The sequence below is a fragment of the Rhincodon typus genome, chromosome 14 (assembly GCF_021869965.1).
Source record: "Rhincodon typus isolate 14 chromosome 14, sRhiTyp1.1, whole genome shotgun sequence".
Classification (NCBI taxonomy): Eukaryota; Metazoa; Chordata; class Chondrichthyes; order Orectolobiformes; family Rhincodontidae; genus Rhincodon; species Rhincodon typus.
The window spans coordinates 41,039,196-41,056,848 of record NC_063345.1 but is presented as its reverse complement, the minus strand read 5'-3'; the positions used below and the strand labels follow the sequence as shown (position 1 = coordinate 41,056,848).

Sequence of the window (17,653 nt, the reverse complement as noted above, 5' to 3'; positions counted from 1 at the left end):
TGAAGAATCAGGGATATAATGTAATTGCTTAATATCTGATCTGGATTCACTTTCAACATGGTTTTCTACTGAAAGTGCAGGATTGTGGGAATAGCCCTTTTATTTCATGCATCCTAAACATTAACAACAGAGTTGGCAATAGCAATCTCACCATCTTATTATCTTGCACATTGTTCTATATTTATAAATTTGGCAGTTTGTCAAAAGAGGGCAACGTTTATCTTAAAATTAATTTAAATTGCTGAAAGGGTTACAGACTTATCATAAAAGAACAGTAATTGATTTTTTTTAGTTTTAGGAACCCTAAATGTTCACTGATTTTTCTCAAATATTGGACATATTGAAGAACAGGCAGTTTTAGCAAACTGACACAGGCACAGTCTCACCAAGTTCAGTCTCACTCAGCTCCTCAGCCTAAGTGACTCAACATGGACATGTACTCTTAGTATTAGACTGTACATGAGCTTTTCCAGCTCTTTTCTCCATCTCTTGGAATGTCAACGTTTTTTGTGCCTTCAGCTTGCATGCCAGAGACATGAAAATCGATTCCACATGGTCGCTTTCTTTTGGATCCTTTGCTGAGGTCTCAAACAAAAGCATATTATTGGCATCTGCAAACCGGAGTGCTATGTTGGAAGATACTTGTATCTCATTAGTGAGATCACATTTGTTACCAACCAGGACCCTTGGCACATTGGGTGAGACTGAGTGGCTGTTGCATTCTTGAATCCACGCTTTGAGATTTTCAAAGGAGGCCAGTTTTGTAACATCATATACAAAGACCACAGCATGTACGTTTCTGTAGTAATGTTGTACCATACTTTTTCTGAATCGTTCTTGGCCAGCAGTATCCCAGACCTGAATCTGAAAACGGAAAGGAAATCATGAATAATTCTCTCTCATTGATCGCTACTTCTAAATTTTCCTCTTTGTTTGAAAGAAGTTGCTCACGATGAAAAGCAGTTCTACAGATACCAGCAACCTTCCAATGGTCAATCTCAAATCGTGTGAATGTTTTTTATGTGTGATATAATTAAAATATCTGATCTGGATCTGATAATTGCACAATGACATTTCCTGATTTTCAATTTATTGCTCAGAAGAGAGACCAAATTTAGCACCTCCTGTTGTTCCAAAAGATAGGGAAAGGAAAAGAAAGTCATATATGTAACATGTTAATCATATTTACAAAAACATTCAAAAGGCAAAGATTTTTGGATACAGTAGAGTTATACAGACAAACATGGCAGGAATTTTACACTTAGCAAAGATCCAAAAGAAACAAAATTGAAATAAAAATGATAATGAAACACACAACAGATCTGACAGCATTGATGGACAGAAGAACAAAGCTAACTTTTCCGGTCGATGAACTGTCAGCAGAATTAGAAAATGTCAAGTCATGTATAGTTTTTAAACAAGTGTTGTGCCATTGAATGAGATGATCACCCAGCTAATTTAAGTTGCTTTTGAGTGGTACAATAAAACTTCAGTGAGGTCAATAATGTATGTCTCTCTCCTCTTTGAATACCATGGGACATTGGAAAGTAGCTAACATAAAATCATTGGTCAAGAAAAGATGGAGAAGAATAAACCAGAGAACTGTTGATCTGTTAGTTCGTAACTAATGAGGGCAAAATTAGAAAATGTAATAATTCTAGATCAAATTAGCAAACATTTGGTAATGTGAATTAATTGTAATTCAATTTGAAGAAATTATGGACCTTCAAAACTCATTTGATAAAATTGTTTCAGGAGAGGTTTGTTAGAAAGAACTATAACCAAAACAATTATTACATCATGCCAACACAATATAGGATAAGAATTGAATCCATCACATTCCATTGCCTGTAATAAAGTCATCCCACATGGCTGTCAAAAAAAGAGTGACCCATTTAATGCTACAAAAGAAGTAATCCTCTTTTAAGTAGGCCTTCCCAAAACATGTGAAATCCCTGGCCAGGAGGTTAGATGGCCTTTTGTTAAACTTCCATCTTTACACCTTCAAAATCAAGAATTGGAACGATGCAACCAAGGTCAGAATTCCTTCCCTATTAGAATAGATATCCTCTCACCAGCAAGGTAAGTTTATCAACAATGTTGTAGCATACATTTAAGGAAAAGTAAACTGGTTCTAGCATTTCATGTATTTCAGCTGTTCAGCTTCAGCAAACACAGCCTCAAATTCCTGGCATTGAATTGAATAGCCTGTCAACATTCACAGTTTGATTCAAAAACAAATAATTGTCATTAGGTTGAAACCAGGAATCAGGAATGTAGCACTGGGTGGGAGCTGATGTGAAATTCTGTCACAACATTTTTCTATATCACCTATCACATGATTAAAACAAATTCTGGTCATCACATTCACAAATATGCAAGCCATTGAAGGATGGCAGAGAGGAAAAATATGGAAGGTTTAGTCTCCATGTTTTGCAAATTATACCATGGGACATTGGAAAGTAGCTAACATAAAATCATTGGTCAAGAAAAGATGGAGAAGAGTAAACCAGAGAACTGTTGATCTGTTAGTTCATAACTAATGAGGGCAAAATTAGAAAATGAATAATTCTAGATCAAATTAGCAAACATTTGGTAATGTGAGTTAATCGTAATTCAATTTGAAGAAATTATGGACCTTCAAAACTCATTTGATAAAATTGTTTCATGACAGGTTTGTTAGAAAGAACTATAACCAAAACAAAAATATTAGCATGCATGGAAAGTTGGTTGATTGATTGAATATATGAGTTAGGGTAAATGGGTCTTGCTCAGTTTAAAAATGGCACACTACAAAAATCCAACTTTTAAGCATATGTAGAAAATTTTGATTTGATGGCAGAAAACAAAAGCTTAAAACTTGCTAAATACACAAATTTGGGAGATTTGGCAAATAGTGGGGCCTGTTAGAAAATACTCCATGACGGCATAGACTGAATGTATCTGCCATGTTTCCTAAATTTAAAGTAAATCAGTAAGAAGTAATGTATCTCAGGAGAAATACTAAGGAATGGTGGAACATTCTCAACTGATAGATATTGAAGATGCAAATAAGCCCTAAAGAGTTTAGTTTATAAAGATAGTGAAGATGTAATGCTGGATTTATCTAGAACATTCACTTAGAATCATACAGCACAGAAACAAACTCTTTGGTCCAATTCATCCATGCCAACCAGACATCTCCATCTGACCTAGTCACATTTGCCAGTATTTGACCAATGTCCCTCTAAAGCCTTCCTATTCATGTACACATCCAGATACCTTTTAAATCTTGTAACTGCACCTGCTTCTGCCACTTCCTTCCAGCTCGTTCCATACATACACCAACCTCTGCATGAAAAAGTTACTTCTAGGGTCCTTTTTAAATCTTTACCCCTCTCACCTTAAACCTATGTCCTCCAGTTTTGCACTACCCACCCTAGGAAAAAGATCTTAACTATCCACCCAATCCATGCCCCTCATGCTTTTATAAACCTCTATAAAGTCACCCCTCAGTCTCTTACATTCAGGGGAAAAAAGCCCCAGCCTATTCAGCCTCTCCCTGTTGGCTCAAGCCCTTCAGCCCCAGCAAAATGCTTACATGGACACATAGACAATAGGTGCAGGAGAAGGTCATTCATCTCTTCAAACCTGCTCCGCCATTCTTCATGATCATGATTGATCATCCAACTCAATAGCCTAATCCTGCTTTCTCCCCATAACCTTTGATCCCACTTGCCCCAAGTGCTATATCTAATCTCCTCTTGAATACATTTCAATGTTTTGGCATCAACTACTTCCTGTGGGAATGAATTCCACAGGCTCACCACTCTTTGGGTGAAGAAATGTCTCCTCTGTTCTAATACATTCACCCTGAATCCTCATACTGTGACCCCTGGTTCAGGACACACCCACCATCAGGAGCATCTTCCCTGCATCTACACTGTACAGTCCTGTTAGAATTTTAAAAGTCTCTATGAGAACCCCCTCTTTCATCTGGACTCTACCAAAAACAATCCCAACCTAATCGATCTCTCCTCATATGTCAGACCTGCCATCCCCAGAAACAGCCTGGTAAACCTTCGCTGCACTCCCTCGAGAGCAAGGGCATCCTTCCTCAGAAAAGGAGACCAAAACTGCGCGCAATATTCCAGGTGTGGCCTCAGCCACACATCCCCGCTCCTGTACTCGAAACCTCTCACAATGAAGACCAACATTCCATTTGCCTTCTTTACTGCCTGCTGCACCTGCATGCTTACCTTCAGTGACTGGTGCACACTCCACTCTCCAAATTTACAGCCATTCAGGTAGTAATCTGCCTTCTTGTTTTTGCTTCCAAAGTGAATAACTTCACATTTATTCAAATTATACTCCATCTGCCATTGATTTGCCCACTCACTCAACCTGTCGAAATCATGCTGAAGGATCTCTGCATCCTCATCACAGTTCACCCTCCCACGCAACTTGGTATCATCTGCAACTTGGAGATGTTACAAATCATTAAAGTAAATCTTCTCTGCACCCTCTCAAGTTTAACAACATCCTTCCTGTAGAAAGCTGACCAAAATTGTACGCAGTATTCTAAAAGTGACCTCACCAATGTCCTGTACAGCCACAACGTGCCACCGTTAGAATAAAATGTACAGAGCTTGATCTTTGCTAAAAAAAGACATTAAAGTGCTCTAATATAAATCAGAGATTCAAAAGTAGGGAAGTTTTAACTATAATAAAAGATTTAATACAGGGTTTGTTTCTATTACAGCGAAAGAAAATAGGAAATTTAATAAAGATATATTTTAAAAGTTGTGATAGGGTCCGTGAAGTGTGCTTATTACTTCTGTTTGAGGTATTAACGATGAGAGATCATATTTAAAGTGATACTATATAAGGGATCAGGAGAAAGTTAGTTTTCCAAATCAACTGAGAATAAAATAATTAGCCAGGGACCTGCTTGAAGCAGAAACTACAGCAGTTTGTGGTAGCAAATAGTTTATTTTTTCCAGATTACCCCCACACCTAGGGGTCATGACATTAATGAAGGTTGAACTCTCAGTATGGTTCCTGGATATCTTAAATTTAATGCGGTTACTTTATTTATGCACTGTAGGAGCAATTAATCCTTAAGGCACATGTCCCAAAACAGCTACAAAAAAGGACAATTGACAACTCATTTAAATTTAATTCACGAGGTTTGACAGAACTACACAAAAGCTTAACAATGCTTCTTGTGCATAGCCTATTGATAATCTGAAGCTATGCTCAAAGATATTGATTTAACCAATCGCATAGACAGCTTTCATTCCATCCCAGTAACTAACGCTTGTTTACCAGGTTACAAAGTCTCGACTGAAGCTACCACTGTCACTCTGTCCATCTGTTCACCAGGTTGTGGAAAACTAAAATTTGTCAATGATCAAGAGACTAGGAAGGTAATCCAAGCCAAAGCAAAAAGTCAGCAGTACTTAGTGGATCAGTACTTAGTACAAGTTGGTCAATATTTCAAATGTTAAGATATTTCCTTGGGACTCAGCATTTATAAAATTTCAATTTATGTTACTATATGTAAACCATAAGTAACATTAGACCAAGAATCATGTTACCCAGTTAATGGTTTTCCTAGAATATTAAGTTTCAACATAGATCTAATGTTCCTTGTACCATGGAAAGTAGATCTCTTAGATAGAGGTGGGCAACCAAGCGAAAGATGGCATCAATGGAAAACTGCAGGAGTACATTGGCCTGCTGTATGGCCCAATTACAGCATTCTGCTAACAGAGTAAATAAGATATCAACACCTCTATAGTTCCAAGAACAAATCCAAAATGATGGGCTGTTGCTAAACCTACATAGAAGTCATTTATTTTACTCCTTCATGAGATATGGCCATTGCTGACTAGGCCAGTATTTATCCCCATCCCTAATTGCTGTGAGAAGTTTGTTGTGATCTACCTTCTTAAACTGCTGGAGTTTTTGGAGTGTAGAGCTATCCACTGTGCTTGCAGGGAGGGAGTTCCAGGATTTTGACCCAGAGACCGTGAAAGAACGATAGCTTAGTTCCAAGTCAGGATAGTGAATGATTTGGTTGGGGGCAGGAGGAATCTTGCATTCTTCCTTTTAAATACAATATACCACTGACCAGAACCTGAATTCGCCATACAAATAAAATGGCTACGAGAACGGGTCAGTGACTAGGAATACCACAGCGAGTAATTCACCTGACTTCCCAAATCTGTCCAGCATGTACAGCAGTGTAAGGAATACTGCCCACTTGCCAGGATGCCTGCAGCTCCAACATTTAAAAACTTTGACACCATTCAGGACAAAGCAGCCCACTTGATTTACGTCACACCCACTGCCTCCCTCACTGACGCTTAGTAATAGCAGAGTGTACTATCCACAAGACGCACCGTAGAAATTCATGAAGGATCCTTAGACAGCAGCTTTCACACCCACGACCACTACCATCTAGATATCCAGGAGCAGCAGATATGTGTGAACACCTGAACATTCTCCTAGGGATGAGCAAAAAATATTAGCCAGCAATGCTCATGTCCCATGAGGGAATTAAAAAATAAATTAGTAGGTAAATTAGTAGGTAATCAGACAGCTGCAGATAGGCTAAGCCATTGATCCTGTTCCTTTAAACTAGCATTGATACTGTTGATACTTTCTGATGAAGGGTCTAGGCCCGAAACGTCAGCCTCTCTGCTCCTATGATGCTGCTTGGCCTGCTGTGTTCATCCAGCCCTGCACCTTGTTGTCTCGGATTCTCCAGCATCTACAGTTCCTACTATCATTGATACTGTTGTGATGGCTCCAAGTATTGTTGTTTGCTGCTCAAAGTTTTAAAAACTGACTGATTTTACAGCTCAAAGGCCTAGTATATGAAAACTGCACCGTGAAACAATTTTCGAATATGTATTGGCCATTAGTCAATTATCTCACCTTGACAAAAATAGTTCAATTTGGATGGATTTGTAAACTTCAAGCTCATCTCCTCCTCCAGTGATGGTTATTTTTAAAGTATTTCACACTGTGTAAAATATTTGGGAGATACTGTTGAAATTTACAATACTACTGCAGAGTAGAGAGCAGAATTACCAGTTATCAAAAGGCTGTCATTTTTGTCATACAAGACACACATTCCAAGTAGTGAATAAACAGAACGTTTGTCAGAAGAATTCACACAGCTACCAGCAGAAAAGGACTGTAACAAACAGATCAAAATCAAGTACCTAAACAAAAAAATAAATCACCCCCATATGATCACACACTTCTCCATCCTTTCCAGCCAGCCTTTGGTAAGCAGCATTTACAAAATGCACAGTGAGATGAAAGGAACCTGTTCATAATTCAAACTAATAAGGCCTCAGTCTTTGATTATCATACACAAAATGAGGAAGGTTTTTGTGGTGCAGTAGTAGTGTAGGCTTTGAATCAAAAGTCCAGGTTCAAGTCCCACCCAAGTCCCACACCAAAGGAGTGTCATAACACATCTGTCTAAAAATATCGACACAAAATGAGGAATCATCTTCTGTTGTTTGGTGATTATCTAGACTAACTGAAAATCACCTCCTTTTTGTTCATCCTGAGGATGAGTGCATCGCTGGTAGGCCATCCCAGAGGGCAGTTAAGAGTCAATCACATTGCTGCGGGTCTGCATTCACAAGTAGTTCAGACCAAGTAAGGATGGCAGTTTCCTTCCTCAAAGGACATTAGTGAACTAGATGGGGTTTTTTTCCCCAACAATTGAGAATGGATTCATGTTGTTACTAGACTCTTAATTCCAGATTTTTACTGAATTCAAATTCCGCCATCTGCTATGGTGGGATTTGAATGCAGGTCCCCAGACCATTACCTGGGTCTTTGAATTGACATACTAGCAATAATACCACTAGGCCTTCACAACCCTGTCTCATTCCCTACCCCCCGACCTCCTCCTGAACAGAGTCAACAGGAATGTCATGCTAGGACAAGTAACCTTTTACTGACTAATCAGTGACTGGCTACATGTCTGCATCTAGGTCATATTGGCTCTACAATTAGCCACATTTCTTATTATCTGGAGTAGAATTCTTCTGAATTGAGTAAACCAGGGCCACTGGTTTCTGTTCCACCAGCACTGCCTCAGACAACAGTGTAACCGCACACATAAACATAACACTGAGTCATTTTGTTGCTCCTGGTACTTCAGCATGCAGTATCTCTCACCTCATACATTATTGATATCCTACACTGAGTCCAGAGTAAAACAGAGCTCTCATAAGTGCAATATTGAGTCATTCCTTAAGAGTACCCTGATAAGTAAATGCAGTTATAGGTCAATTAACATAAAGCAGCTGCAACTCATCTGCCAGCATGTTGGTAATAGAATGAAGAAAGGAATTATACTGAACATGAAATAAATGGAAATCAATATCCAAAACAGCAGCAGGGTGTTTTAACAATGGCTAGACCTCCATGGTAAATAATTATCTGGCCAGAGAGCACTGCAAAGCTTCACACAGGATTGAAAGGTCTGTCTTTATAATTTAGTTATCCTGCTCAAGTCCATTTACTTCCCTCTTTCTGGATTCTAGGCACACTATACACACAAGCATCTAGATATTTGCAAAAGGCAAGTTGGAGAGATCTACTGGAGAATTTTCATCTTGATTCGTCAGACATTGGGTTTTCCGCTTAGGGTACTGCAGATACAAAATGGAAACTTACCATACAATGGCAAAACATCTTAACACAAAACTACACGTCTGGGGAAAAATGGGGTATGAGAAAAAGAACCCAGCTTCACTCGCCACAATTACGCAGGCTCGGCAGATTTAGTAAAGAAATATGCCGGTGACTAGACTGTTGACTTTGGCCAATACCTAAATGGTACTACCTTTAAACACCTTTCCACTACAACAATGAATTATTATTTGTCAGTCTGAAACTTCCGCTTAATATATGAGGTAAACATGTTTCAGTAAAAAAAGAACAAGTTCAATTTATCCAAGAGCTCGGTGATTGAATGCCTTAGCTGCTATAACAATGACACATTCACATCAGCAAGGTTGTAAGTTCATTCTTGGTCTGCACTGAGTAAACAGCTACATGGAAGTGGTATGGCTGCTACAACTCCTTGCCATGTAATTGGGTTATTTAACTATTGGCAGCAGGGTGGTATCAAAGCCAAGTCCAAAGCAGAATAATCGCCACAAAAGCATGCTTTCCAAGAGAGAGGTGATCACTAGATGGTGATCAGGACTTAGAAAACTATTATCTCCGATTCTTCTAACATATGCCCCACCATGCAGTTGGCATTAATTGAAATCACAACCCAAAATTAACACATGAAACTTTCCTGTGGTACGAGATAGTGGAAAGTAGGAAGAAATTTAACCAATCAGCAAGAAGTACCCTTCCCTGAGTTTACACAAATTTGATTTTTAAAGAGGTATCAGTTACAGTAAAATATGACCGGGAAAAAAAGTACTTGTTACAAGGACAGTGCAATGGATAGAACAGAGTGCTATGACAAATAATAACAGAAACAAAATCAGAAATTGCTGGAGAAATTTAGCAGGTCTGGCAGCACCTGTCAGAAGAATGCAGAGTCAATGTTTCAAATCCAGTGTCTCTTTCAGAACTGTTAGTGGTTAAGATAATGTGAAACTTATGCTGAAGTTGAGGTTGGGAGGGTGTGGAGGGATGCAGGTGAGAGATGAATGGATGGGTGGAGATACAGCCCAGAGAGAGAGAGGTATGGAAGGAGTGGGTAAAGAAGAAGATTAGAGATAGCAAGCCAGGACAGAAGAAATGCTGAATAAATGATAAGACCAAAGAATAAGAAAAAATGAGTGAACTGTACTGAATGCAACCAATATAATGTCTCAACCCATAGAAATACTCCTAGGCCTGGAGTATGTGAGAATGGGTAACTGTGCTAAAAGCAGCCAGTGTCATAACAGGACCAGGTGAGGGGGTGGATGAAGAAAAAGGAAGAAATCATGCTCTAAAGTTATTAAACTCAATGTTGAGTCCTAGAGGCTGCAAGATCCACAAGTCAAAAATGAGATGTTGCTCTTCGAGCTTGCACTGAGACTCAGTGAATTGCTGCAGCAGACCTGTGACAGAAATGAGAACATGGTGGTGGGGAAAAGTGACAGGAAGCTGGAAGCTCAGGGTCACTTTTGTGGGCAGAACATAGGTGTTCTGCAAAGTGGTCAGCCAGTCTGTTTTTCATCTCCCTGATGTAGAGACCACATTGTGAGCAGTGAATTTAATAGACTGGATTGAGTGCAGTGCAGGTAAATTGCTGCTTCTCCTGGAAGGTGTGTCTGGGGGCTTGGAGGGTGAGGAGTTAAACAGGCAGCCATTACACCTTCTGTGATTGCGTGGGAAGGTGCAGTGGGACTGTGAGGAGATGCTAGGAATGGAGGAGAAGTGTACCAGAGTGACCCAAAGAGAACGGTCCCTGCAAAATGCTGACAAGGTAGGGGAGGGGAAGGGGTTGTGGCATCCTGTTGGAGGTCATGGAAATGGTGGCTTATAATCCTTTGCATGTGGAGGCTGGTGGAATAGTAAGTGATGAACAGGGGAGCCCTAACATTGTTATGAGAGCGAACGGAAGGGGTGAGGGCAGATGGGTCAAACACGGCTAAGGGTCCTGTCTCAACCATAATTGCAGGGAATGTTCAGTTGAGGATAAAGGTGGACCTTTCTGAGGACCCTTGCGCGAGGTGACATCATCAGAGCAGATGCAACAGAGATAGAGAAACTGGGAGAATGGGGTAGAGTCCTTACAAGAAGCAGGGCATGAGGATGGTAGGAGGTCAGTCATCTGAGCTCCAGGACCTATCTGCAGGAATTCCTCAGGGTAGAATCTTCAGCCCAACCATCTTCAGTTGCTTTATCAATGATCCCTTCATCATCAGGTCAGCAGCGGGAATGTTTGTCGATGATTACGCATTATTCAGCACCATTTGCAGTCCACGCCCACGAATATATCTTAAAAATCTTTCAGATACATTTTAAATAAAAGCAAGTACATACAGAAAGACCATAATTTTTCTGCCATTTAAATCCATGAGCAGATTGAATCCTCAAGTTTTCTGTAATGGGAATAATATGCCACAAATATAGTTGTTTGAACTGATGCCCACATTAAATGCTTGGCAAATTTTCAAGTAAATCAGATTCTCACCTCCATCTACATACACTAGAGCTTTTTCTGGTCCAGCCGAACACTTAGATGCACTAAGAAGTTTGAAAAAATAGATTAAAAAAAAAAACAGGCAGTGTGGATGAGGTGAATCAAAAGAAATTCCACAATTCCCTTCACAAATCTCTTCACTATTGGCCACTCAGGTTGCTGACATGTTTTTTCTGGACCATGACACATTACAAACAGGAAGAAAAGGGAAGTCAGTTGACATAGATGTGATGAATATCTCACCTAACAACAGGATAAATTACAAATACAAATAACAAATAATATCACCTTCACCAGTTGTCCCTTAATTAGGGCTTATAGTATGAATTTCTCCCCTCCTGCTACACACCCATCATCCTTGTATTAATTATCTTGGATGTAGCAACACATTGGAGCAGATCATAAGCATTAATCATCCAAGGTTAACCCGATATCTCAGAAAACCTATATGCAGTGCAATGAGTTGCTGACATGTAGGTTCAATGAACTACCAACTTCATAGAAATATCATACTACAGCTTCCTCAGTCACTCAAGCAATCAGCCAGAAATGTCCCAAGTAATATGTGATCTTAGTTTGTTTATAAGAGAATACTAACGGAGCAATAATTAGCCTCAATGTCCTGAAGCTAAGGAATGAAAAATTCAGAGTTCCAGTTCCTGATAGCTATCCAGCAACCTTTGACCAGAGAGCATGTGTAAGCATACATCAGATGGCAGACAGGTTTGGGTATCCCAGGGAGGCTCCCTGTGGTCATAACACTGGCCCTTGCTGCAAAGCCCCACACATAAATAATAATCACTTGGGCTAATGGCCAATAATGGTCCAATATGTCAATATCTTTTAAAGAGAAACAAAGCTTAGAAGGTGACTGACAAACAGAAAGTGATTGCTGAAAAGCACAGAATAAATGCCATGGTCAATTATGGAGCTGTGGTTTAGATCAATGCCTCATTACAACACTGATGAAACAAGGATTGTGGAAATTTAGCTGAGCATATTAAACTCAACGATATTAAGATCTAACAGAACAGAGCAAAAGAGTCCAACTGGCAGACGAAACTTAATACAGAGAGTGTAAGGTGATGCATTTCAGCAAAAGCAATTAGTTGGAGTAATTTAGATGTAATGTCAAGGCTCTAAAGAGTGTTCCAGGACAGCCAGACCTACATAGTGAGTTTTTAAGGCAAGGCATTTGAAAGAGTAGTTAATAAAGCATATGGGATCTTCATAAATCTTCATAAATCGGGATATTGAGTATAAAAGCAGGAAAATTATATTGAATCTTTATAGAGCTCTGTATAGGCCACAACTGGGCGCAGTTCTGGTCACTACACTTCAGAAGGATGTGAGATCACTCAGGGGTTTAACAGGATATTCACTAGAATGGATCTGGGTGTGAGACAGTTTTAGTTACATTGGGTGGGATATTCCTGGCCTGCCCGGATCTTTCAGAAGGGCAAGCAGGGAAACTTAATTAGATGGGAAGCAAAATGTCAGTTCCTGAGGGCAGGTGAAAGCTTTCTTATTAAGTTCTTAGGAACATTCAGGAAGTTCTGCATTTCAGTCCTTCATGATCAGAAACCCCTTTTGCATTCATTAGCATGTCATTCTTTGTAAGCCAAAAATAGAAAATAAGTGAGGCTATAAACCTGACAGTATTTAGTGGAGATAGTAGGAACTGCAGATGCTGGAGAATCCGAGACAACAAGGTGCAGGGCTGGATGGATGTGAGCCTGCTCGCCCAAAGCTCCTGTGGCTCCTTCAAAAACTAGGAGATTTTTGGCATAAGCACATACAGAGTCTTGCATGAAGTCTCACCATGTTCTGTAGAATGTAATGGTGTAGTCAGAGGTGTACACAATTTAACAGATTACAGTGCTAGATTTGAAAGCAGAAAGACCGGATGTGCTAGCCGGCCCGAACACACAGTCGCACTAGCTCCCTCAAACAAACATGAGCAAGGCAGGCAAGCATACCTGAATTCAAAAGGAAGATCAATTTAAAAGGGGCAATAAATTGAGGTACATTGTAAAAGGACAAACAGAAAAGGTGAACACAAAGGTGTGATAGCTATGAAGGAATGGAAAGTAATTTAACTTAAATGGCCTAATCATGGGAAATAGAGGGAGCAAACTAGGATCAAGACGGAGAGTCTCAATTTTGGAGGCAATGAGGACAACCAGGAATGGAACCTGGATACAATGGGATAGGTTTGTGAAGTGGGAGGGTGAAAAAAAATTGATTAGGGATAGTCAGCATGGTTTAGTACGAAGAAAATCGCGTCTCACAAAAGTGATTGAGTTTTTTGAGGAAGTTACTAAAAAAATTCATGATGGCAGAGCAGTGGACATTGTTTATTTGAATGTTAGTAAAGCCTTTGACAAGGTTCTGCATGGTAGACTGATTAATAAATTTAGATCACATGGGATTCAGAGTGAGCTTGCCAATTGGATGCATAATTGGGTTAATGGCAGGAGACAGAAAGTATTGGTGGAAGGTTGTTTTTCCGACTGGAGGCTGGTGACCAGCGGCGTTCCACAGGGATCTTTGTCCTCTTTTGTTTGTCATTTATATAAATGATTTGGATGAGAATATAGAAGGCATGACAAGTAAGTTTGCGGATGACACTAAAATTGGTGGCATTGTAGAGAGTGAAGAAGGTTTTCTAAGATTACAAAGGGATCTTGATTAAGTGGGTCAATGGGCTCCAAAATGGCAGATGGAGTTCAATCTGGATAAATGCGAGGTATTGCATTTTGGTACAACAAACAAGGGTAGGACTTATACAATTAATGGTAGGGCCTTAGGTAGTGTTGTAGAACAAAGAGACCTAGGGATTCAGGTAAATAATTCTTTAAAGTTTGCATCACATACAGACAGGATGGTTATAAAGGTGCTTGCCACACTTGCCTTCTTTGCTCAGTCCTTTGAGTATAGGAGTTGGGAAGTCACATTGAGGTTGTACAGGGCATTGCTGAGACCTCTTCTAGAAAACTGTGTCCAGTTCTGGTCGCCTAGTTATAGGAACGATATTTTCAAGCTGGAGAGGATTCAGAAGAGATTTACCAGGGTTTTGCTGGGTGTGGAAGGTTTGAGTTATAAAGAAAGGCTGGATAGGCTGGGACTTTTTTCACTGGAGTGTAGGAGGTTGAGAAGTAACCTGATATAAGTTTATCAAATAATGAGGGGTATAGATAGAGTTGATGGTAGTTGTTTTTATCCCCAAGATGGGGAATTTCAAGACTAGGGGGCACATTTTTAAAGTGACAGGAGAGAGATCTAAAAAAGACATAAGAGGCAAATGTTTCACACAGAGGATGGTTTGCGTGTGGAATGAACTTCCTGAGGAAGTGGTGGATGTGGGTACAATTACAATATTTAAAAGACATTTGGATGGGTACATGAATAGGAAAAGTTTGGATGGATATGGGCCAGAAGCAGGCAGGTGGGACTAGATTAGTTTGGGATTATGTTCAGCATGGACTGGTTGGACCTAAGGGTCTGTTTCCATGCTGTATGACTCTATAAAAGAGAAAGGCTTAGCACTGGTATATCAGTGGGAGTTGGATTAGGGAGAAGGAATGTCGAGGGAAATCATAAATGGGCTGTTAGTAATGGGAGGCGATTGAAGCAGGAAAAAGAGGGAAGGGAGAGGCATCAGGAAGGCCATTGAAAGGAATCAAAATCAAATAGAAAGCACACATTTTGTTTCTCATTGGCCATTATACTTCTTGGAGTTTTACCCTCCCCTTTCACCCCACTTTTGAGTTTAAAGTCCTGTTGACCAGCCTATTTACCCTTTTTGCTAGAACATTGGTCCCTGCGGTACAGATCTCTCCTGTTCCAACACTGATGCCAGTGCCCCATGAAAAGGAGCCCCTCTTTCCTGCACCACTCTTTTAGCCATGTGTTTATTTCCTTCATTCTCATGTCATTATGCCAATTTGCACATGGTTCGGGTAATAACTGGAAATTATAACACTTGAGGACCTGTTTTTTAATTTAGTTCCTAGCTCCTGATAATCCCCAAACGGGTCCTCTTTCCTAGTCTTGCCTATGTTGTTTGTTCCGACATGGAGCACATCAACTGGCTCTTCCGCTCCCCACACCCCCTTCAATATCCTTTCAAGCCGGTCAGAGATGTCCCTTACCCTGGCATGGGGCAGGCAACACACCATGTGGGACTCTCCATCCTGCTTACAAAGGATGCTATCTATTGCTCTAATTATAGAATCCCCTACAACTACCACTTGTTTATTTGCTCCCCCCTCTGGAATGGCCTCCCGTACCACAGTGCAGTGGTCAGTTGGCTCATCCTCCCCACAGCCCTGTTCCTCATCCACACAGGGAGCAAGTACCTCGTACCTGTTGGACAAGGTCAAGAGCTGAGGCTCCTTTGTCCCTGAATACATGATCCCTCTATCTGCCTCATTTGCAGTCACTTCCTGCTGTCCCTGACCACTGACCAAATTTGAGGTTCTTAATCTAGGTGTGACTGCCTCCTGAAAGAAAGCAGCCAGGTAACTCTCTCCCTCCCACATGCCACGCAGTGTCCAAAGCTCAGACTCCAGCTCATCAATTTTGAGCCGAAGTTCCTCCAACAACCAACATTTGCTACAGATGTGGTCACTGCAGCTCGCAATGGGATCTGCCAGCTCCCACATCATACAGCTACAACACAAACAAGGCAAAGGAGGAGAAGAAGTGAAGAGCAATGACAACAAGATCAGAATGGGGCTGAAGGTGACAGCAACATTTAGGTTCCTGGCCACAAATTCCTTTCACACTTCAATTGTGGACTTGAATGGCACCTCCGAACTGGCAGCCCACAAGTTCATTCATGAAGTTACTGATGCTCTATCCAGGAAAATAATTCAGTTTGTCCTGTTCATCAAGGCCTCAGACAGCCTGGCTGCCCAAGCAGTGAAATTTGCATTCATGTTACACCTCAGGTACAAGAGGCAAACGCCCGCCCACCTTGGTACTCAGTGCTTCCTAGCAGCCAGCCAGATTTCTGAACAGGAAGGGATTTCACTCCCTCAATGTCCAGGTTTTTGTGATCACAGACAATATTTCCTGCAGATGTGCTTTGCTATCCAGGAAGCAGTCACATCATTTATATCTTCTGTAACCCTCAGGTTCTTGGAATGTTCCCACCCTAATACTTCAAACATCATCTCTAGGGCTGTCTCATGGGTGATAAAACATATCTCCAGAAAACATTGCTAATGATCTGACTGGAAGACCCTTGAACTAATGGTGAACAGCAATAAAATGCTGCCCATGCATCCACTAAAGCCATCAGTGAGCAAACAATTGATCTTCTCAATACTCAGCTGGAGTATTCCAGTCTTCTCTGGACAGAGTCTCCAGAGCAGAGAATGTTTGTTGCATAATGCATAACCTAGCTCAATAACAGAGTGACAATTTAGAAGAGGGGGAAATGCAGAGCCACCTGACTCCTCAGATGAGGAAGAAGTGGAGTCTGACAGAGATGTTGAGGGTGACAATGCTAATGTTGAGAAAGCCAAGGCAGTTATGAGATGAGGTAGACAGACCAACAAGAACCATTGTACATTGTTTGTTCCCTTTGCACCAATCAACTTCTGTTCAGTTTGATGTCCAAGGTATCAGAATGGTGTTCTGTGGGCTTACATGAAGGCCATGCTTGTATACACAAACCTTTGTTTGCAAGGGGTATTCACCTATCACAGAGATGAAAAGGGGTGACACTATGCTAACTAATTCAGAAAATAATGGTGTGGCTTACCTGCCCACTTCCCAGAGGGTTTTCTCCTCCCAAATCTGAGCTGGGTTCTAACTCAACAGCACCAGCTGAGCTAGTGGAAACCTGCAATGTTATGTTTCCACCTACTCTGCTGGAAATGCTAGCCGTCTCTATGTCATCCGCAAGTTGAGAGATGAGTCTTTCTCCCTTATGGGGAGGTTTGAAATGAAGACATGACTTAGAGCGCTGGTGGGCCTCATTCTCACAGCGATATGAAGCCTGGCATATTCATGAAAACAAGTTTCCCTTGGATTAGACAACATTCCGCCAATGAAGAAGGGAATTAGAATTATCACAAAGGAAACGCAATTGGTCCATCATGTGAAAATCGAAACTGGACAATGCGGGTTCCATAAAGCTTCTTACCTTGATTGTTTCTCCTTCTATATTCACCGGTTTCTCGCGAAAATCTACCCCAATGGTGGCTTCGGTCTTGTCGGGAAACGTCCCCCCACAAAACCTGAAGGTCAGACAAGTCTTGCCAACATTGGAGTCCCCGATTACAATAATTTTAAATATTCGCGCTTGCACAGACAGTTCCAAAGACGATTCATAATCAGTGGAGACCTTCTTCGATCCGAATCCCCGGGAGTCGCCATTCGCCGTCAATTGCCTTGCCATATTGGAATGTTCTTTGTATTATTAACGAAAGGTAAAACAAAATCTCCACAATAAGAAAAAAAAATCTC

General features: G+C 40.7%; 1 protein-coding gene across 1 annotated transcript; it reads right to left on the bottom strand.

Annotated features, from left to right (window-relative positions):
• Window positions 1-352: 352 nt before the first annotated feature.
• rab33a (RAB33A, member RAS oncogene family) lies at window positions 353-17,585 on the bottom strand. The gene is made up of 2 exons (XM_048605228.1): window positions 17,331-17,585; window positions 353-864 (listed from the first exon to the last, which is right to left on the bottom strand). Exons 1-2 carry the CDS (start codon window positions 17,583-17,585, stop codon window positions 424-426), a joined length of 696 nt encoding a protein of 231 aa, XP_048461185.1. The 3' UTR covers window positions 353-423.
• Between the last annotated feature and the right edge of the window lie 68 nt (window positions 17,586-17,653).

Coding starts and splice junctions, on each gene's coding strand:
- rab33a (XM_048605228.1), bottom strand. CDS start 17,585: ATGGCAAGGCAATTGACGGCGAATGGCGACTCCCGGGGATTCGGATCG. Junction 865..17,330: donor TAGAAGGAGAAACAATCAAG/GTAAGAAGCTTT, acceptor TTCCGTTTTCAG/ATTCAGGTCTGGGATACTGC.